General features: G+C 40.9%; 1 protein-coding gene across 2 annotated transcripts; it reads left to right on the forward strand.

The window, feature by feature from the left end:
• The first annotated feature begins 632 nt into the window (after positions 1–632).
• LOC131254960 (syntaxin-32-like) lies at positions 633–23,189 on the forward strand. Of its 2 annotated transcripts, none has more exons than XM_058255663.1 (5): positions 633–1,370; positions 18,588–18,838; positions 20,809–20,984; positions 21,840–22,037; positions 22,814–23,189. In XM_058255663.1, the coding sequence occupies exons 1-5, from the start codon at positions 1,112–1,114 to the stop codon at positions 22,971–22,973; spliced, it is 1,044 nt and encodes a 347-aa protein (XP_058111646.1). In that variant the 5' UTR covers positions 633–1,111; the 3' UTR covers positions 22,974–23,189. The 2 variants fall into 2 exon arrangements, with proteins under 2 accessions (XP_058111646.1, XP_058111652.1); XM_058255669.1 differs by lacking the exon at positions 633–1,370 and adding an exon at positions 17,050–17,201.
• The last annotated feature ends 501 nt before the right edge of the window (positions 23,190–23,690 follow it).

Raw genomic sequence — 23,690 nt, forward strand, 5'->3', positions numbered from 1 at the left:
CGATCTTATTTGAACCGTTCATACAACTCGGAGGTAGAGGAGCGTCAGCGCTCGTCTTCGCATGACACGTACCACCCCAGCCAGGTCGGTGGTGTGCGGTACACCACTCGCCTGCCACCAGCCCGGTGGCTGATGGTCGGTGCTATGTGGGCCCCACCATAATGTATGTGTTTCATCCATTCCGTTCATCCATTTTTAAAGATCATTTCAGCACTACGTTTAAGAAATGAGAGCGATATAAGTCTAAGGTAGAACACACCAAAAGAAAACAATAGTGATTGGATATCCGCCATTAAAATCCACTTAACGTCCACTGTACTGTTTATCTGACATCCAATCTGTTGATTAGGTCTTACAGACGCAGATGAAGGGAAAAAAACAAATATTAGCTTGATCCAAAACTTTTATGCCCCCAAAAAGTTTTCAATGGTCTAAGTTCATTCAACACTGTTTCCTGTAATGTGGTCAACTTGAGATTTTTATATATCTACTTTTTGGTCAAAAAAACATAAAATATTCTCAAAAAATATATGGACGGAATGGATGAAAAAAATACATCATGGCGAGGCCCACATATCACCGACCACCAGCCATTGGCTGGTAGCAGGGTCCGTGCAAAGTAATAACCAACAAAAATTCCGGTCGCTGACATTGAATATGAGAGTGGAAAGAAACCCCTCCTCTGCTTCTCTCCCATTTCGTCTTCTCCGCGTCGGTGCATTTTCGTTTCAGATCTAAAAGCTACGTAAAACCTTCGAAGATCTCTGGATTCCCTTCATTTTCTCGTCAAATCCCATCTCTCCATCAAAATATCAATCGATCTCCGTCTCCCCCCATCCATTTCGACCTCGATTTCACCCATTTCGGCCATTTTTTAAAAATCTATTCACGAAATCGCCTAAATGTCGTTTTAAAATATCGTTTCAATTGCTAAAATCTCGTTTATAGGGTTTCAGATCTTGTGTTCGTAGCTGAATCGATTTCAATTCGGTTAAATTCAACGTGACATGCCAAGTTAAGGGAGAAACCCTAGAAATAGAGATCGAGCCGATCTGTTCTCTTTTATTTTTGCTCAATCTGAGAAATTCCTTTTCGTTTATTTTTCCTGAAAATGTTGATGAAATCGGCACAATCGTCCTATCGCGACCGCACTCAAGAGTTTCTAACAGCAGTGGAGAGGCTAAAGAAGTCATTTAATTCTTCTGCATCCGTGGCGGCAGGGAATAATGTATCGAGTAGCATTGGCAATGCGAGACCAGATGGGCCCCGCGGATCGACGATCTCAATCCAATCGGAGTTCAACAAGAGAGCTTCTAAGATCGGGTTCGGGATACACCAAACGTCTCAGAAGCTGGCGAAGCTTGCAAAATGTAAGTGATGGGAAACTGCTCTTTTTATGCCACGGTTTGATAGAGAGAATGTCTTATTTGTTTGTCTGACAGTGAGAGACTTCATTATTTATTTTTTAGGGGTCATTTGGATGGTGGTAAATGGGGCAAGTAGTAAATGATTTACTAGCAAATCATTACTACTTGTGTTTGGATGCTTTAATTTGCTAAAGCGCCCTTCTCATTTACCAGCAAAGAGGTGAGTTTTCATTTAGGGCCTGTTTGGATGGATGTAAGTTCTTTAGGTCGTGACTTACAGGTGAAAGTCACTTACAGGTAATCCTGTTTGGATGTAAGCTGTAAGTCACTTACATGTAAGTTGGTTTTTATGTTTGGGTAACCTGTAAGTCAGTTACAAGTAACAAGTTGTATATTCACACACACCCAGATCCATAGCTCAAGTGGTAGACTGAGTGAAAGATACCTCGTTTCAACACTGAGGTCTTGGTATCAATTCCCTAGTGGGGGTGGCTAACAGTGAAGTGTGAACTGACAGTGGGTGTACTAACAAGCTAACCAAAAAAAAAAAAAGTTGTATATTCACACCAAGCAGAGTTAGGAATAGGGAATCGTTCCAAAATCTGATTGACACATAAAAAAAGCTTGGCATGAAGCATGCCATTTTTTAAAACCCATCTAAATGAATATTTGAACCAATTCTTAGGTTAAACCAATAATCAGGTAGGCCATAAAAGCGGGCCGATGGATTCAAAATACATGTAATGTAGGTTAAGCTGGATGAGTCACGATCAAGTGGGCTGAGGCCATTATTTTTTTTTGAAAGATGAAACGATTTCATTAAAGGAAAAGAAAAACAAACAAAACAAACAAAAGAAAGGCTGCTGAGGAAGCAGACCACAATTACACTCCTAAAAAGAGAAAGTCTTGGCCAAAAAGATCCTTAACATTGGAGGACCACTCAATCATAAGCCGCTTGGCCCTTGTAGCAACAGTCCCAACCAAATTAGAAGAATTCCTGAAGCATCTGTTATTCCTTTCTCCCCAAACTGACCACCAGACTGCAAGGACTGACATCCTTCAAATGATTGTCTTCACCTTTCCTAATTGAACCCCATGCCACGCTTGAAGGAACTGCTTAACTTCGCTTGGGAAGCACCAAGGAAGGTTAAAGCTGAGCATGATCTCTGTCCAAATGGTTTGGACGAGCCGACAGTGAAGCATTAGATGATCGACAGTCTCTTCTGACTGCATGCAGCATAGACATATATTGGGGAGAATCATCCCTTTCTTCCTCGGGTTGTCTACAGTTAGAATTTTCTTTTTCCCTACCATCCATCCAAACGCAATGATTTTCGGAGGGGTAGCATATTTCCACAGGAATGAGAGATTTAGCTTGGATCAGGCTCCTGTATGTGAATCTGATTGTAGAGAGATCGAACAGAGAAGAGGGACGATTTGTCAGGTTTCCAAAAAATAGTATATTCTGACGAGAGAGAGGGGGCTGCTGTGTAGAGACATTGAAGAAGGCCAGTAAAATCTGGGATCTCCCAATCTTGGAGAGCTCTTCTGCAGCTCACATTCCAAACGATTTTTCCACCAACTTCAGAATAGCGATCAGCCAAGTAGGAATTTTTGGAAGAAGCGATGCGATAGGAAGTGGGGAATCTGTTTTTAAGCGTTTGATCTCCAATCTAGATGTCTTCCCAGAAACGAATTTTGGTTCCATTGCCAAGCACAAATCCAACATAAGGAAGCACTTTCCGTTTCATTTTCATTATTTCTTTCCAAATGTAAGAAACTTTATGAGAAGGCAAATCATTTACCCACCAGCCACCAAAGGAAGTACCATACTTGGCTTTGATGATAGAACTCCAGAGACTTTTTTGGTCCGCCCTAAACCGCCAAATCCACTTACCAAGGAGAGCTTGATTCATAACTTTCAAATCTTTAACTCCCGCTCCTCCATTTGAGAAATGAAGACAAACCTCTGACCATTTTAAAAGATGAAACTTCTTCCCTATTTCCTTGCCTTGCCATAAAAAATCCCGCCTCGCTTTATCGACGGCCTCTCTGACTGGGGTCAGACATTTGAGGAGAGACATGAAATAAATCGGAAGGTTGGAGAGTGCGGATTTTATTAGCGTGAGACGGCCACCTAACGATAGATATCGGCTCTTCCATCTTGACGGATACGATTGGACTTTGAAAATCACTTCGTCCCATAAGGGTTTTGGGTGACCAATGCAAAGCGGTAAGCCCACGAAAGAAGACGGCAGCGAGTCCACTGAGCAGCCAAATAATTGAGCGAGACTTTCGACCTTCGCTTCTTCCATATTAATCCCAAAATTTTTGGATTTAACTAAGTTTACTTTTAAACCGGAGATAGCTTGAAAACAACGGACAATAGTTCGGAGATTGACTACCTTCTCGGCTGAAGCTTCAGAGAAAATTAAAGAATCGTCCGCGTACTGGATGTGCGTGGTAGGCCTTGGCATACCTTTGATGTGAATCCCTCCTAGAATGCCCTCCTCTTGCCCTCTAAGGAGCATTTTAGACAGAGCCTCTCTCGCAATGAGAAATAAGAAGGGAGAGAGAGGATCTCCCTGTCTCAATCCTCTAGAACTTTTGAAGAATCCTTTTGGAGAACCATTTAATAGGATGGAAAAGTAGGCTGATCCGATACACGCTTGCATCCAACCTCTCCATTTCTCCCCAAATCTCATACGTTGAAGCATATATTGCATGAAATCCTAGTCCACATGATCGTAGGCTTTTTCAACGTCTAGTTTACAAACAATATGCTTCCGACCCGATTTTGCACTAGCATCCAAAACTTCACTAGCACTGAAAGCTGCATCTACAATCTGCCTGCCTGCTATGAAATCATTCGGATTTTCTGATATAAGCTTCCCCATTACCTTAGTCAGACGCATAGCCAGAACCTTAGCCAGGATCTTGTAAGGCCCCCCCAATAAACTAATGGACCTGAAGTCTTTAGGAGATGCGGCCCCTGTCATTTTTGGAATCAAGGCTATAAAGGTTGCCCCTAAGCTGATAGAGATTCTGCTCCTATTATGAAAGTCCCTGAACCAATCAATGACATCAGATTGAATAACCTCCTAAAAATGAGAAAAGAAAGAGATCGGGAAACCGTCCGGTCCCGGAGCTTTGTCGGCACCTAATGAGTCGATGGCCCGTTTGATCTCTTCGGCAGAGAAAGGAGCCTCTAAAGATGCATTATCCTCCTCTGAAATAGAATAGAATTGAATACCATCTAGCTTGGGCCTGCACCACTCTTCTCCCTTGAGAAGGCATCTGAAATAAGCTATCATCTCCTTTGTGATCTTGTCTTTGTCTTCTTTTCGAATTCCGCTCACCAAAATACTGGAGATTCTATTGTTAGAAGCATGCATGCTTGCCATTGAATGGAAAAAACGAGTGTTCCTGTCACCTTCCTTTAACCAATTCAGACGAGCCTTTTGTTTCCAAGATATTTCTTTTTGAAGGATGTTGTTAGCAATATCTTGAATCACCTGCACTCTTCTGACCTGCATATCAAGAGACAGAAGGTCTGTTTCAGCCTGAGCATCTATAGTTGACAGTTCAGCTATCAGCGTATCTGCATCCTGATCCTTGTTTCGAAAATCTGCTACATGCCATTGTTTTATCTCTTTCTTTAGCATCTTCAATTTAGATGACAATCTGAAATCAGCAAAGCCTTCTACTTGGAATCCTGTCCACCAATCGGTTACCTTTTTGGAGAAACCTGCTATTTTTAACCAAGATAGATCAAAACGGAAAGGCTTTGGACCCCAATTCTGCTCTTCCACAGCAAGTAAAATGGGACAATTGTCAGACGTGGTCCTGGGCAAGATAGATTGAGAAGTTAAGGGAAATTGATCTAACCAGTCTGTAGAGATCAAGAACCTATCCAACCTGCTCATCGAAGGGACCGTTCTCCCATTTGACCAGGTAAATTGTGCCCCAAGAAGCGGAAGATCCACCAACTCCTCTTCTTCGATCCAAGAAGAAAAGGCATTCATAGCTGGAGAAACTGTCCTGCCGTGAGATTTTTCATGCACGTTTCTGATCATATTTAAGTCCCTTGCTATGCAACAAGCTCCCGAGAATTTCAGCCTAGAGTCTGAAAGTTCTTTCAAGAAAGGTCCTCTGTCCCCATCCTAAATAGGACCCCATAAACAGAGGAGAAAAGACAGACAAAATCTGAAGAGATATGTTGGAGAATAACTGAGATTGTGAAATTACCATTCCAACTGTATAGAACCTGCCAAAGAGACAACTTCCAAGCTATAAGAACACCACCTGCGCCACCGAGAGAATTTTTTGCCACCCATTTCACATCTGCATCCTTCCAGAGAGTGCCCATCAGTCTATCATCGAAATTACTGCACTTGGTTTCCTGAAGACAGAGAATATCTGGTTTGTATCTGATGCAGGTATCCTTGATAATACTTCTTTTTTGTTTGGACCCCACACCCCTCACATTCCAAGAAATCAGCTTCATTTAGAAACGGAGCTTCCTCGAACGCCCTGACTGGAGGCCCTTTTCCAAGGGGTTTCTGAGAATCTTTGCCCTGATAGAAGACTTAGCAATTTCCTGTTGGGGCATGGAGTTAATCTGCGTCCCCTGGGGGATTTCTGTTCTGCAAGGGGTCTTCCGCTGGACTCTACACATTGAAATAGTGCTATAAAATCCTCCGGACAGTCTCCGAAGGATAGCCCAAGAGATCTGCCCACACATCCCAAAGCGTCTTTGATCCATTTCTTATTATGGAGCGTATCAACCAGATTAATTTTTTTCGAACCTATTATCTGGTGAGAAATTTCTTCGACTGTAGTCTGATCAATTCCCACGCAGGACCGCAAAGGTTCAGCTTCAATAATCTCTAAATTTGGATGCTCTTGGAACAAGTCGAGAAGACCATGGTCTGACCAATTACCAAATGATGAAAGGAGGTGAGGATCGAACCGATAGCGGAGATGGCGGATTGTCGGAACAGTACAAACCTTGGTCTAACTCAGGATTGTCAATTTCTTAAATCGTGTTCTTCTGACTAGGCTGAGAGCTTGTAGGGGTTAGTTGCAACTGATGGTGGTCGTAATAAGGAATGAGAGCATCTGCGGAAGCTGGACTAGTCGATATGATGCTTTTGTCTGCAGGCGGGAAAGAAATAGTGGGGAGATTGAGATTAAAATGCGTCGGGTTTAATAACGTAGACTCCGAAGCGTTTGGACCCGAGACATCGGGTCTAAAACTGCGCCTTTGAAAACCCAATATCCAACTGTTCGGATTTTTTATTGATTCAAGTTCGGTACCGGAAATGATATGATGAACATCGGTACGCCCGCCTTTCTTGAGAGACACGGCACTTAATGTGATTTCGCCACGCGTCTCAAGGTCCATATCGAAGCAGCGCAATGGACGGTGGGGACTGTTATCGAGGAGAATGATTGTAGCGCTCTTAGGATGAGAATCTGGGATACTGCCATGTGTCTTGAAGTCGAGATTAGCGGCTATCCCGCGACTGGTGGTTTGACAAAGGAGACTGTCCTGGGCGGCTGGAGTTAGCGTCTCCTGATAGAGCATTGTAGCAGCATTCAGTGGTCTGCGGGAGTTTTGAAACTGTGCTTCGTCGATCACAGCTCCGGTCGGTTCAATCCTACCGGAATCGATAATGGGTTCTCTGGCACGCCATAGATCACCCCATCTCGGGCATGGTGATCGTTTGTCCTCTTGCTGAATTGGGAGGAAGATCTCCCTGTCCTCGACAATAACCTGAATCTGAGATGGAATGGAGTTTCCCTTCTTCCTTCACACCAGCATCCTGGCAACTGCCACTTCCTCGCCAATCTTGGTTTTTTGATCTAGTTCTACTAACGACCCGAAGAGTTTGGCAATAGTGATAAAGAACTCATCATACCAGAGTTCAAGGGGGATCCCCCATATAAGAATCCACACCTCCTCGAAGCTGAAAGGAGAGAATTCCTCCCAGCTCAAGACCGAGAAAACAGGCCTAGCGTTGTGTATTGCTCCTGCCATAATAAGGATATCCGGATTCAGCCTTGGCGACAGTTTTACCCAAAGTTTGTTATATCCAATGGGCTTGATGGAGTATTGGGAGGCTCCGATTTGACAAACGTCGTCGATCCATTTCCTGACCTGTGGAATCGTCACCCCTTCTCTAGTTCGGATTACCACTGAATCCTGCAGATCCTTCTTGGATTGTTCTATACACTCTTTGTTGACGGTAATCGAATTGCTTCCTTCGGGTTCGCTGGTTCTCTCTTTCTTTCACCTGTATTATCCGATTTAGTCGGGATAGAAGGTTGAGTCCTGATGTGTGTTTGCTTCACCAGAACATCACGATATGAGGTATTTGGTTTGGGGATAGTATTTGAAACCAGATTCAAGTGACGATCCGACTTATCTGAGGTTGCTCCCTTTCTTCGGTTTCTCTCCGGACCGAATCTTGCACGTTGTACAAGCAGCTTGTTTCCCCCAAAGCTCTGTCCATGTAGCATCGATACAGCTCTGGATAGCTCCTCTTCCGAGCTCATCCTGATAAGTGCAAATCCCCTATAATCTCTAGTTTTTTTTTTTTTTAAATCTCTAGGCATTATCACATCCATCACCGCTCCTGCTCTCCCGAAAACCCTTTCCAGATTCAAGGGAAACCAACCGGATGGATATCCCTTGACGAAAATTGTTGGAAGATATTCATATCTGTTGGTACCCTTCCTATGATCCTGCTTTTTCCTTTGTACGTGGATCCATTCTTCTGTTGTTTTCCCCTTTTGATTCGCACTGTCATTCTCTGTTGTATCTATGGGTGATTCTGTTTCTCGGTGGTCATCGGTGTTTGTCATCGTGTGTCGGTGTTCATCGGAGGTCATTGTCTCTGTCGGTGGTTGTCGGTGTTCATCGGAGGTCTTCATCATCCGTTGTTCATCTAAATTCAACCCTCTGGTGGGGTCAAAACCTTGGGTATACATCTGTAGGTCCTGCTTGTAGAAACAACTAGTTCCAAAGGGACATGTCTCATTTCCAAAGTCGAAGCACCTGCGGGGCTGAGGCCATTATTAAGTGAATGCCAACTATGGTTCCATTAAAAAAAACGCATGTTGTATTTTGGGCCTTCCCCTTGTCCGTTAAGAGCCTTAGATTTGTACCAACCCACCCCTTGTAATATAGGGATATATTTACGAGAAAGAAAATCCTCATAGTCAAGGGATACATTTACAAGACAAAACACAAGAAGATGATATTCATTCCTCTTAGAAGCGAGTGGTGAATTACGGCTACCATCGCCTACATAAAATAATTGCAAGAATGATGAATAAAATAAGGACCTAATATCAATGTTCCAATGGATATGCTGAAAAGGAAAAATAGAGTAGATGGTATATAATCCTCTTACAAGTGATCAGTGAACTATGATATGATATCCATTGCGTAAATAAAAGAATTGCAAGAAAGATGAATAAACAGAGAGACAGGGACACAATATAACTGTTCTGAACTAATCAAACAGTTCAATTATTGCCTTATTTCCTGCTTCATTATAATGTAAATAAATGTGACTGGACCAATCACGGTTGAAAAACAATCGCAGATTGTATAACAATTAAAAAAATCTAATGCATGACAAACAAACAAGCTGAACCATTTGTGATTGATAGTTAAGGTGTAATGATGGACCGGATATTATACTATCAGCTGTGGGCACCACAGTGGTGGGTCAGGCAAATGTTCAACTGGTAGTCCAGGGTCAACAGGAGAAAGGTCTGGCCTTTGATCACTGACTAGGATCAATTCACTGTTATCAAGCTGACATGTGTTTTCCCTTCACTTAGATCTCTATGCCCTTATCAACAGGTTGGATGGCAAATAAACATTACGGTGGGCCCTATGGAGTTTTTAATGGTGGAGATTCAATCACCACCATTTCTTGTAGTGTGGCCCACCTGAGATTTGGATCTGCTTCATGTTTGGGCCCAAGCTGTAAAAGGAGTTGGCAAAAACTAATGAACGGCATGGATATACAAACATACAAAGGTGTGGGCTCCACCATCACGGCCTCACCTAATTGGGGCTGATTCAAATGCAGAAAAAAAAGAAGAACATAATCCTACTGCCCAATCGACTGCAGATAGGGAGAGGGTGAGACGCACATCACTGATTGGAGAGAGAGAGAGAGAGAGAGAGAGAGAGAGAGTCGGTTGCAGGTAGTGTAATGGTGGTTGTTGGTGCGTTTCTCCCTCTTCCCCTCTTTTGAAAAATTAGACCGTTGGGCCCTTAAGTCACTTACAGGGAAGTGACTTCTCACCCGCAGCCCCTGGAAGTTTCATGGCAATTTTGCCTATAAGTGACTTACAGGTGGATTTCTTCCCCCAAACAGCACCCGTAAGTGACTTCCCTATAAGTCACTTCCAACTAACCCAACTTACAGACATCTAAATAGGCCCTTACTAGTAAATGAGGAGATGGCAATGGCTCTATTTTTTTGAATGAAAGCCAATAAAGTAGATTTCATTTACCATTTACAGGCTATCCAAACATTGTAATAAATCATTTACAACTTAAAGCCAAACAGACAGGTTGTAAATCATTTACAGTCTTTAAGTGATTTACTAGTAAATCATTTACAACATAAACCATTTATCACCATCCAAACGACCCCTTAGCTTTGCTCTTTTAATTTGCTAACTGCATTTGATTGGGGGAAATGCTTGGTGTGGAGTTTGGTACAATGCCATCTTTTAGCTCCTATGATGCAGGACATGAATTTAACCATGGAGTGCAAGAAATCAAGTTTGTGATTATGTCAATATTAAACAGTCACAAAATTCCACATCCGACATATTATCAAACATTCAAGAAGGGGAATTTATGAGGGTCCAAGCGTACACAACCATTAGGGCTGGATCAAATAAAATTATAAGCCAAACAAGCCGTAATGAGTGTAAGAATCACCCATTCTTGCATAGGATTGTTCCTGACTCAAGAGATTCACTAAGTTTCAATTTAGGGGAAAATCTAAGGTTTGAAAATTAGGGAAAATTGAGATTCGGGACCCTTTTGGGTTATGGATTTCAGATTATGAGGTTTTCTAGCTGACGGTTAGGGATCGGTCAAGGTGTTCGAGGGTATAGGGACTGATTTAGCAATTTTCAGATTTAACAATTCTATTGTACCACATGTTAATCATGTTTACGAGTGAATATTAGGGGTAGATCTAAGGGGGTTTAGGTAGAGGATTAATGAGGGATCCTATGGGGATGTTTTAAGCCAAAAAAAAAAAAAAAAACAGAGGGGAAAAGAGGACTTGGGATGGGCCACGCACGCTGGACAACAGGTTGGCTTGGATGCACGTGTGTGACTGGACATCCGTACATGTGTGGGGTCCACAAAATCAGGAAAGGACTCCTAAGCTAGGATCGGCCAGGGGTGGGTTGTTTCCATACAAAAAATCACTTCGATCCGGCACATGGTTTGTACGTAGTACTCCGCCAAAGTTTCAGCCCCGTAGATGCACCAGAATCTGAAAACCTTCTTGTGCACTGCTGTAGGAGATGATTTTAATGCAAAAATTGGTGAATCTGATGGTGGATGGGGTGTCGGGGATGATGCGGAAGAAGGTGATGATTTGGAGCAAGTGTGGCTTTGCACCATGGTACTTAACCCTTTGAGGAAGGGAGGGCTTTACACCCAATTTGATCCTTCAACTCAATGTGAGAGAGAAGAAGAATATATATATATATATATATATATATCATCAGAGTCCATACATGAGATTACTTTATTTATAAGAAAACCCTAAATCCAAAAAGGCAAAACTACCATTGTGCCATGTGCGCGCACTAATACCAAAACTAAAATAAATAAAATAACTAATCTAAGCAATCAAAGCCGTTCATGATATTTCTAATAATAAAAATAATCAAAAGTCAAAATCCTAAATCATCTAAAGTAGTGGGCCACGATCATGAGATCCGATGGTAGGATATATGTGATGATCGGGTCCACTCCAATGCTCCATAACGCAGCCCCCTAATTATGGGGTCCTCCAAAGATGTCATCATTGATCCAAATCGAAAATGGAGCCCGCCTCCTCCTCGAATATGTGGGTAGAAGGGGCGTGTGCATGATGTCCCCATCATCCTAGCATCTTGTGATATGGCCCTTAGCTATATGATGTGTGTAATTTCTTTGAGGGGATCAACCCTCCAAAATTCTAAATATTCTGCATTCCTCACTAATTGGTTGTTTAGATGCCTATAAAATTTTAAGTTATAAAGGGAGGGAAGGAGGCAGGGCTGCAAGCCTCTTTTGAAGAATTAAAAAGTGGCAGCAAAGTTCCATAACTTGAAGAATAAAAAATGCTAGCAAAATGCGGTAATATGAAACACAACAAAATGCCAGGATTTTAAAAGCCCATGTAATCTGTAAAGTGTTTATAGGCCATAAAGGGTTTATGCTACAAGCCTCTGTTGAAGAAATTTTTTTTTTTAAAAATCACCGTTGAGCCTGTAATCTGAAACACAACAAAATGCTAAGATCCAAATGGCCCTAGGAATTTTTAGGCATCCAAGCAACACTTCTAAGCCATATGATGTCAACAATTTATAGGAAAACCATTCTAACCATCGCTTAAATACTAACCCTACTCTTATCACAATTTCGAGCAAGGCAACTTCCCTAAATAGACTCAGCCGTGAACCCAACTCACTTGTGGATTTATACAAGTTGATGTGTGCATATGACTCCATCCTGCTTAAGAAGGTCCATGCCCTCAAAAGTTAGTCCGGAAACCTATCTGATTGTGGATTCCGTGACTCCCTGATGCAACCTGATGTGGACTGACTTGAACACATGTGGGCCCCATTTGAACACACGTGGGGAACACACATGTGGACCCCGTGGTCACATGCATGATAGCTTAATTACTAGTTTTTTATTTGCTTTTGTTTACTCTCCTTTAAGCCTTGTAATGACCAAGATACCCCCTACTTAAAAGCTATATTAAAATAAGCAAGGAGGATATTTTTACTCTTTTCACTAATACTATGGTTTCTTTCATCTTTAGCAATTAAATAAGGCTTTTCAGCCATGTAGTCTCATTGTGACTTTATGAGAGTAAAAGTTTTCTTCTCTTTGAGAAAATATACATTCCCTTGCATCTGTTGCATTGAAGGGCATGTGGTGTCATTAATCGAAGCTTGTTAGCTATAATCACATCCCATGCTTCCGGTTGCATTACTCCCATTTTGCAATTCATCAAGCAACCATTTGATGGGGACATCAGAGGACCTACTCGGGTGTACCAGAGACGAAGGCGACCACCCACATAAGTGCAACTTTCTTTGTGGATGGGAGACGAGTTCCAGGTGGGGTCCGCCGAGCCATTTTGAATACCCCATTTCATTGGACGTGCATCAAGAAGGCCCGACTTTGGGATGATGCATGTGGGCTACTTAGGAGACCATTTTAGTCGTAGGAATTTTATTTCGTGTCGATTCGACCGTTGGATCTTGTCGATCAGGTCATTGGGCCGCCAAATCTTTTAGATCTGGGCCCATTGGACAATAATATTGCTTCCTTTATGTTTTTTTTTTTTAATTGTTTTTTTAATTTTTAGGATTTATTTGATGGTTAGATTAATAATAAATGTTTTAGTTTTCTTATTTTGGATGATGGGCCATTTCACTTAAGTAAGTGGCATAGTTGTAATTATTCCGGATTTTTAATTATATAAGCACTAGGGGGGAAGGGCAAGTCCAACCCTGGTGGATCTATTCAGGAAAAAAAGAGCTCTCTTATGTGAATGAATTTTTCTCCTTGTGTTTTAGGGTTTGTGAAAAACCCTCAATTCCAATTGAATTGTTAAAGGGTAGAAGCTTGTTTGGTGGTGGATTCCCCAAAGTACATACTTCCTCTTTCCCTTCTTCAAAAGGTATTATTCTTCTTCTTCTCTTGTTTTCCTCATTTCCCTTCTATTACAACCTTCTAAACTCATCAAAACCCTACTCAATCATCCATCTCTTTCTTCCCCTTACCACGTGTGGACTTGCACGTGCACATGCATGCACGTGCGTCCGTACGGGCAGCCACGTGTGGGCCCCCGTTTGGGGTTTTCTCCTATTTGATTTCCCTCCAAAACTCCCTAAACCCTAGATCCTTTGAATCCCTAAAAACCCCATTCCTAAATCTCCATCCATGAATATAAAACCCTAATGAAAATATGAATTTTGTGAAACTTTCCTCAAATCAGAATTTTGATTGCATCATCGTTTATCTATGTGATTGTTGCATTACCCACGCTAGATTGGAAGTCCCTACTTCCAAGTGGACCACTCCTGAATTATTTTATATTTTCGTGCACTGCATATATGATAACCTAGGACCTTTATGTTATAAATCTCAATTTTCGAATCTATTATGTGGTTATGTTTGATTTTACGTGTTGATTGCTGAAATTAATGTGTAAATTGATCTCTCATCTTGCATCCTAGGGTACTTTCCATCATCCTAAATCACCATCCCCCTGGATCTTACTCCTATTCATCCCCAGTAAAGCCCTCCAATACTGCAACTTGGGCTTAAGTGGTGACTTGGGATGAATTTTGCTTCAATTAAATTTCAACCTTCTCCTCATTTCTATCATCTCAACAGGCAAGAGCCTCTTGATTGGTAAACTTTTGACAAATGATGTGGCAATTGGTCTAGTATTGCTTAACTGTATACTTGCTCACTTTTTTGGCCTCCTCTCAGACTCAAGTTAATTGAAAAAAGCCTAGAAAGATTTGCAGGCTAAAGGACTTGCTCAAAGCACTAACAAAAACCAGCTAGCCGCTCTCTCTCTCTCTCTCTCTCTCTCTCTCTCTCTCTCTCGCGCGCGCGCGCAAAATAAATGAGTAAATAAAGTAGCTAGTCAGTAGCAATTCAGGAGGACCAATCATTTAATTAGCCACTCTCACAAACTAGGTTTGGGTGCTTCATAAATCTACATACTGGTGCAACCGGAATCACTAGAATGCGAAAGATGGCAAGAGATCTAGCAATCCAGCTAAGATTGTCAAGTTCAATGGCTACATGATGCGGACACCAGGCCATTCAAGGTATATCAACGCAGGAGGCGTGCATTATCCGTGTCAATGTAGTTAGATGACGGGTATGGGTCGAGTCTCTAGAAGTTGAAGACCTTACACATGTGTTCGTGACATGTGTAAGTTGCTTGAAGGAGACATTTGGACCGTTGGATCGTCACGGCCCACCTTCATTGCGCCACCTTCATGGCGATATCATCGGGGCCCATCAAGCATTTTGAATTTGAATTTAGTTTATGAACATTTGAGTTATTTAAGTTTTGAGACAGTTTGCGCACAATTTTTGTGCGATTTTTTTTTTTGAAACTTTTTTAAGTAGGGGTATTTTGGTAATTTCATGTAATTGCGAATTTGTAAGGGTGTTTTATCCTAAACCTAAAGAATGCTATGTTATGTTTTAAGAAAAAAAGAGAGTTTTTGCTTCAGACGATTTTGTCTTCGACTTCCGGTGATTGGAAGGGGGCGTGAGGCCCAGGGAAGTGATTTCTCATCCTATACTTCTCTCTCATTCTTTCTTTTCTCAAGGTACTATTTTCTTTAACCCTATTCTTTTCCTTTTCTCCTAAAATCTTTAGATCTAGAGGCCGATCCTGTTTCTTTTTATCTAAATCATTGGATCTTAAAAGATTTTAATCCTTACATTTACATTTATTGAGAGTCTTCAAAACCCATCACCCAAAGCCTAAATTTGAAGAACCACCAATTTTATTTTGTTTTTTTCTGAATTTTCCAAATTTCATAATCTAGAAAATTCCTATTTTCTGGATTAGAAAATCCACTTGGATCGTTTGATGGACCTATTGTATGACGAAAGTTCTATCTTTCGCTGGATCCGACTAAATTCAGATTTTAAGATTCAATACTTTGTGTTTGTGATGGATGGTCATAATCATTGCTGCATTAACCTTATTTCTTTCTTGTGTTTATGGTGTATAAGGCTGAATTTTTTATTTGTTTTTAAAGATTGTATAAATCTGCCCCTTTCAAATACCACGTTTATTTAAGGTTGGATTAGGCCGTCCTAACCACTGGCAAAGGACTGAATATTTCCTCAAGTAGGGGAAAACTTGTATTAAACCACTATAAGAGTAATCCCATGCATCAGAGGCTTTTTACAATCTCTAAACAAAAAGGAAGCTGAAATAAAATGTGAAAGTACCAAACAATGCTTTTCTTTGTTGATTCTAAATGAGGTAACCTTGTCATTTCCCTCTTTATTTTAAGAAACAAACATAAAGTATGGCTAATATTATCTCCCTTCCACCACATGGTCCTCACACATGACATGTGAGCCCCACATGTGTGACAAAATTGATCCACACATGGGACTGTTTATGTCCTTGCATCGCATACTGTAGAGGGCTGATGCGTGCACAGGGCCTGTGGGCATTGTGTGTAAAAAATTTCCATTTATGGTTCTCTCCATCCATTGTTACGAGAGCACAGTATCACCAACCATACGGATGGTGGGCAACTCAGCCATTTGATCACCTGGAATGATTAAACCTTTGAAATTGCTATTCTATGTATGCCTGAACATTAGGATCCTATAAATTCAATTCTATTCATGTTCTTGAATTATAGCACCCCTGACAATATGAGTGTCCTCTCTCTCTTGTTCCTCCAATCTGGGCTGTCTGATAGGTGGCCACAGCGAAATTTGTCTTGAGTCATAAGAATAGCTGCTTCCTGCTGTTTAATTATAATTTGTAGCTTTAATCAGTTCCTTCAATTGCTCCAAGTTCGAGGACAAGGTTAGGGCTGTAAATAGGCTGGGCCTGGGGATGGTTTGGGCCCAGAGATTCTAGACTCTGAACTGGTTGGGACAGGCATGTTGGGTCAGCCCTATTAAAAAAATATTTTTTCTTGACCCAGGCCTCGTCCGTTGACAGCCCTAGATAGGGTTCTTACACAGTAATTGGCTCTTTCCCACTGACTCTTGACCCATTGCTTCCATCGCTGCTCTGATTTGTGTTACCATGGGCCAACTAAACATGGTAAAGGAAGAGGTTTTGCAAGATTGCATCTTGCAAGTGATCCAATGAAGAATTGAACAACCATTCGATGTTTTGGTGGTCAGATTGAATTGTGGGGCCCACAGTTGCAATTAGATGGGTAATTTACGAGAAGCAATTTGGAATGTAGGGCACACAATCCAATCAATTCTTTTCTTTTTGGGTCTATACAAACCGAAATGAATATTTGGGGTTCTATACCAATTGTAGAGCCATATAGAGTCATACGGTTTACTATACATCATTTAACTGAAACTTGAACTCTTTAATGATGGTACCTTTTTTTTCTTCCTCTTCGTATTACAATATATAAATTAGTGAGTCAATAGTATGGTCCAATGATATCATAGGATTATTCTAGAGTGTTCACTCTAGAGGGGGGGAATTTTTCTTCCTAAGATGGGTTTCTAGCCCAAGAGTGCGATTCTTCTAGAATCTAGAGGTGAGAAGCCTCTAGATCCCTTTGGTGTGACTCCTTTGGGTTTTCTTTGTGACTCTACATATTTATCCCTTCTCCCTGTATCTTATTTTATTCTATGATGCAAGAAGAGAGATCATTAATTTTGTGGCAACAGTTGGAAGATAGGATCATCTACAAGGGGTATGTATTCAGTATATTCAATTCTTGTTCGGTTCTACAATGTGTCACGTCAAAAGGAAGGCGACTTTCGCCAAAGCAACAGTTGGAAGATAGGATCATCTACAAGGGGTATGTATTCAGGATATTCAATTCTTGTTCGGTTCTGCAATGTGTCACATCAAGAGGAAGACGACTTTGACCAATTAATGGCTCCACGACATATCCTATGTGTGATATCTTATCGTTCAAGGAAAAAAATCATATGCATGATATCTTCAGGAAGATCAACCTTCAAAGGTATAGATGTTCGTTCAATAATCTATAAAACACCCAGAATTACACAAAACCATGCTAACCCTATCCCAATTCTGGACTCTAACCACACTTAAAAACTAACAAAGTCCAACCATGCTTTCAAATAAAGCTACTTCCCGAAATGGATGCAATCATTCCCAACTCACATGTGGATATGCATGCGTTGATATTCTGCATATCATTTTGTACAGGTACTGATTATTGAGTTTTGACATTTGTGTTGAGTTTTTGGCAGTCTTTGATCAACTCACCAGATGGACTTTCAAGTCAAGTCGAGTTTAGGGTTTTTGAACAATGGTCACCAGGCCATTGAGAGAATAATCATGCAAATGGGCTTATAATTCTCTGACCTGGATGTACGCAAGTCCTATTATCAAGCAACTAGGCTACGAAAGGAAATGAAACGTGTTGATGTGGTGGTGCTCCTCAGTGCCCTTCTTGGCTCAATCAGTAGTACAGAGCTTGGACAAATGTTTTAGGGGGTCCTCCCAAAGGGTTCTTCTTCTCATATAGGAATCCATTAGCACTTTCCACTGGGTTGTGTGTCAAGACTCAAGAGTGCTGACTAGAGGTTTTTTAAGTTTTCTGAAGTGATCCCAATCCCATGTTTCTCACATCTGCTAATTGGACAACATCAACCTGTTCTGAGAGGTGGCTGCTTCTTCAGCTGTTTCTATTTATTGTTATCAGAGGCAGCGACAAGGGAAAAGATCAACATCTCAGTAGCTTTGATTTTCTATTGTGAATGAGTGATCCCTGCTAACAGGCACCCACACTAGGAGATTTAGTGTGGACCTCCTGGTACACATGCCAACAAGGGTTTCTCAGTAACAGAATTCACATGGGTGAGATTGTGGGGAATCACATACATGCATGTATTATAACATGGTAGTCTTTCTTCTTCTTCTTCATCATCTTCTTCTTTTATTTAAACTTCCACAAGTCTCCATGCTAGTTCTCCTAGATGCCAGTTTGTGACAGTCAATATCGTTCATGTTGTGCTTGTCATTTATTCTCACCCAATCTCAGCATTTGGATTATCCTAACTGTTTGATCACTCAATATGAACAATGAGATGTGGTGATTGTTTAGAACCTTCTCTAGTGATCTGTCATCCGTTGCATGGTCTGTGACTGTTGTTTCTCTGGAGGCAACGGTATCCCAAGCATAAGGAACTAATTTTTCCCTGTTTCTTTTCAGTGGCGAAGAGGACATCAGTTTTTGATGATCCAACTGTTGAGATACAGGAGCTGACGGCCGTTATCAAGCAGGATATTACTGTGTTGAACTCAGCAGTGTTAGACCTGCAAGTAGTCTGCAATTCACAGAATGAAAGCGGGAACATAACCAGCGACACTACCAGTCATTCAACCACCGTTGTGGATAATCTGAAGAACCGTCTGATGAGCGCTACAAAAGAGTTCAAGGAAGTTCTAACCATGCGAACAGAGGTAGGCTAAACGGTGGTCATAACTGCATTTGGCTTGATCATGGTTTATCTCTCATCAACTGATGGAAACTTCCCCATTATGCATGGAGTTTAAACATGTGGGGCCCATGATCCGGTGATACATTCCATCGAGTTGATGGCTCTATGCCTGAAAATTCTTCTCAATGATACAATCCTAACCTTTAATCTTCTATCCGCATGCTAAGAAGACATACCCAGATAGTTCACATTCAATGGGAAAAGGCCAAAGAGTAGATGGGTAGGATTTTCCATTTCGGGAGATTGTTGGGGCATGGTCCATCCACTTTGGGGCCATTGGATTGATGTTGGATAGTCCAACCATCGGCCCCATGTGTAAGAACTCCCTGGGCAATAGGGAATTTCCCTGTAAGTCACTAATATCGAGCTTGGTCTCTTTGTTGTTATTGTGGTTGTCGCCATTGCAGTTATTCTGTGTTGTGTTTTTATTGTTGCGATGATGATGGTGTTATTGTTGTTTTTCTGGGAAAAGTTTCTGTAGGTCAGTGTGCATCAAAATTTCCACCTACTATTTCCATCCAAAATGCTGGGTGTAAATTTTAACATGCATTTCAGATGGGACTATAAAATGCAAATTTTGAATTGTTGCTAGATGCCTGCCAAGCATCTTTAAATGGTGAGAGATAATGTGCACATAGACTCTTAGTGCACGCTGCATATTCACACCGTGGCCATCATCACTGTGTTGACGTTCAAAGAATGATTTGATCATCATCATAATTATGGTTTTTGTAACTTCCACCATGTTGGGGAGCACATTCACCAGACAATTTGTTCACTGTTCAAGCCAAGTCATCCATCATATAGTTCACCTCTAGAGAAGGCTTAGTAAAAAATTTACGCCAATTAGATGCCCCTAAACTTTCCATCCATGATCTTTTGTGGACCCTTGTTGATCATCCAAAACCTGCAATTGACCAAACAGTCGTATAAACTAAATGTGTTGTGTGGCCTGTTCAAGAGGTGGTCTATCAATTGACACTGCAGATTTGATCTACATCACCCTCGGAATAGCATGCTGCCAAAGTGTATGATGTACCCCATCACCACATGATGAAACTCCGGATCTGCTGTATCGAATGAAACCTAGAGGGGTTTTGTTTGTAAGGAGAAAACAAAGAAAAGAGGAGGGAACTTGGGAATCTTGGGGAAGTGAGGAGCAATGTTGTCAATTGGCGTAAGCGACCCCGTGTGACCCTTGGGGGCTGTGCGCATATGCAGTCGCACAGCTCCCTGGACTTTTTTCCATTTGAATTTTTTTTTTTTTTTTTGAAAGAATGGAAAAAAAAAATGTAAAAAAACTATGAAAAATATGTAAAATACAAGTGTAGGGAATTGCTTTTTTTAATTATTTTATGACTAATTTCATTAAAATTTTGGTATATTTATTACATCTATTACTCTATTAGACTATTAGACTATAACAAGTCAACTAACAAGTACTCAAATGAATATGCTAAAAAATGTGGGAAAAAAAAAAAAAAAAAAACAACAACATAAAAAGATTATTGACGTAGAAATACATTATACAAATTCAAAATAGGTCATACAAATTAACCCTTAATTAATTGTAGGAGAGAGACTTTTACCCTTGTTAACTTGAAAGGGTGAGAGCTTTGATTCTTGAAACTTGAAAGAGTGAGAGCCTTCCACTTAGCCTTGTGGTCTTGGATAGAATGAGAGATAGGAGTAAGATTAAGAGAGAATGAATGTGACGGAGGGAGGGAGTTAACATAATGGCAAGTGTCTAGATGGCAAGTGCCCTGATTGTCTGGAAATGTTAACATAATTCACCAATAGTTTGAATTTTAGATCTATGAGAAAGGAATAAAAAAATATTGTGATTATTATTTCTATAATAGATGCAATGATGCATGAAATCTTGTTTCTCATCATTTCTAAACTGAAACAATTGTATTTGGATTTTTGTAGAATATAAAAGTCCATGAGAACAGAAGGCAGTTATTTTCCTCCACCGCTTCAACGGATGCAACCAACCCTTTCATACGGCAGCGTCCTCTTGCTGCCAAGGCTGCTGCTAATGCCTCAACTGCCCCCCCTCCTCCATGGGCAAATGACTCAACATCCTCATCTCAGTTATTTCCAAGGTAGACTGTTGTTCATAGTCGTGAAAAGAAAATCATGTTATTCTTGCCTGTTAATTTTATCTTGTGCAAAATAGGAGGTCATGACTCTGTCATGTGGATTGTCTAAAGTTAGAATATGCATTTTTCTTTCTGAGCTTTGGCAATCCCATACATGGAGCCACACGTGCCAACCTGACATTGTATGTTCAGCAGGTGGGCCCCACCCTGTACACACACACACACACACACGCAGGTATAGAGTCAGGCCTGTTTGCTCATCAGATTGGCGATAGATGAATAAAAACAATGGATGATTAAAAACCACTGCCAGAGATCCACATCCAGTGTACATCCATGACTTTTGGGCCAGGTCATTTATGTGGTGGCACCCACCTGATTGCAGCTTCGATATTCCGAACACATAACAGGTTGGCCTGACTGGCTGCTTGTGGGGAGGTGTGTACTGTGTACATGTGGAGCAGAACTCATTCTTATCTTTCCAGAATAAAATTGAATGTGGTCTTTTCTTCAAAGAGTAAGATTCATAGAGAATGATAACACCTCAGATTTTCGTTAAGGGAAGCATAACATTACCAGTTTACCACCCCGCTAAGGAGGTGATGTTCTGATCACCATTAGATCATGATATGATGGTGACCAATCATCTGTACCTCACAAGTACAACACTATGCAAGGGCTCGTTCTTCTAGTGAAATCAAAGTTCATTTGACCGTCTCCAATTACTCCATGATTTTCGATTTCCTGATAATCAGTACAAGTCTAAACTACACCCATGAGTTTGCATAAAAGATGTGCATTTGAAACCTTGCAGTGGAGAAAGGCATGCTAAGATGGTCCTTTTTTACTGCTTTCCAGGAAGCAGATGAATGGTGAACCAGCGTCACAAACCCCGCCATTGATACAACAGCAGCAGCAACTGGTTCCAGTACAAGACAATTACATGCAGAGCAGAGCTGAAGCTCTTCAAAATGTTGAATCGACTATTCATGAGCTTAGTAACATCTTTACACAATTGGCAACCATGGTTTCTCAGCAAGGAGAGCTTGCCATCAGGTTTTACCTCTTTTTTTCTGAACATTGATAATTTTGTGTGATTGAATGCATATGCATGCACTCACGTTTGTCTATACCTACATGCATACATCTATATATGTGCATGGACGTGTTTGTGTCGCTGTTCAGGCACTTGCATTGTGATATAATTCCTCAAGAGGGTTGAATTTATTCGGCATGACCTGTTGTAAATAACTGTGTTATGACTGTTAGGACAAGACGCTTTCCCCACACCAACAGCCTTTTTGTTCGAAGATGCATTCTGTATAGGTGAAGCCAAACCTTTAGAGAAGGACGAACCATGGACCGAAATTCTCCTTGTGTAAGCAACCCAAGCCATCTGATCGGTGGACTTTTTCATATTGCACATGGACCATCTGCTACATGTTATTTTCAACCATCTATTTGCCTTCAAACAACCAGATCACTAGGATGGTCCATTAGAGGAGATTTCTGTAGCATTGACTGTCCATTCCAGATTAACGGTCCAAGTCTCTGAAGGGTGGGCCCACCTGCATGTAATGCTGGGCTGAAGTATTCTACATTTCCTCTTGTTATAAGATATATTTAAATATGAGTAACTGTCCAGCATGAAATTCCTTCCCACACCGAATTATGACGCTGTCATCTTAACTGTCGTCCGCTCATCACCTAGACAACGACTATCATTTATACCTGAGGAAAATCATCTGCATCCTCATTGCTAAACACCCACAGTGCATGCTATCTTACACAGTTTGTATCTCCCATTTGAACTCATGACACATGAATGGCAGGATCGACGAGAACATGGATGACACGTTGGCAAACGTAGAGGGAGCCCAAGGGGCATTGCTCAAATACCTCAATGGGATATCCTCAAACCGGTGGCTGATGATCAAGATATTCTTTGTATTGGTAGTATTCCTTATGATCTTCCTATTTTTTGTTGCATAATAATGGAATAGCAATAATAGTGAGGCCTCTTTCATTTGGGCATCAATGATGTATTACCTGTGTATTTTTGCATTTTTGTTTCTTTCTTTCCCATGTGTGTATTTTGGAGCTGTGCCCTGGAAGGAAACTCTCCTATAATTGTATCTTGTCAAACAATATTTCGAGTACATACAAAGGTATAGGCATAAGAGAAAAGCCACATTTTATGATTTGGAAGTCAGAGATCCATAGGGTATCTGCATCATCTTGGCACTTTTCTTAATAAAATTTCTGTTACCTTCCAAAAAAAAAAAAAAAAAAGATGCTTAGGGTTTATTGTGATGGTGTAATTTTTTGTTTTTGTATCAACATTTTTCGATGTATATCTTTCAATATTTTTAATATCCAAATAACCATTTTCAATATCTTGGGTCAATAATGCATGAGGGGTGAGATTGAAAAGTGCATGTTGCTTATAGAATTCAAGTTGGGAGGCAAAGGTGGACATGTGCCCTTGTAGTTTTATGTGAGTCCTACTTATTGAAGGGATATTTTTTGTATGATAGCTATAAGATGGGCCATGTTCATGGGATGGAAGGTTGGGTGGTTAAGGAACAAAATGGTTCGTAGGATGAGCACAGTTGCAACGAAGATGTTGAGATGGACTTGTGGAAGACTTGTAAGGATATACTTAGAAATGAATAAATTTGGGGGAAATTAGTAGTAACTTTTGAAAAA

The sequence above is a fragment of the Magnolia sinica genome, chromosome 1 (genome assembly GCF_029962835.1).
Source record: "Magnolia sinica isolate HGM2019 chromosome 1, MsV1, whole genome shotgun sequence".
NCBI classification, from domain to species: domain Eukaryota; kingdom Viridiplantae; phylum Streptophyta; class Magnoliopsida; order Magnoliales; family Magnoliaceae; genus Magnolia; species Magnolia sinica.

Excerpts from the sequence above, each read along its gene's own strand:
- LOC131254960 (XM_058255663.1), top strand. The coding sequence starts at position 1,112 with ATGTTGATGAAATCGGCACAATCGTCCTATCGCGACCGCACTCAAGAG. Across the intron at positions 18,839-20,808 it reads TTCTAACCATGCGAACAGAG|AATATAAAAGTCCATGAGAA; the intron begins GTAGGCTAAACG and ends GGATTTTTGTAG. Across the intron at positions 22,038-22,813 it reads CAAGGAGAGCTTGCCATCAG|GATCGACGAGAACATGGATG; the intron begins GTTTTACCTCTT and ends CATGAATGGCAG.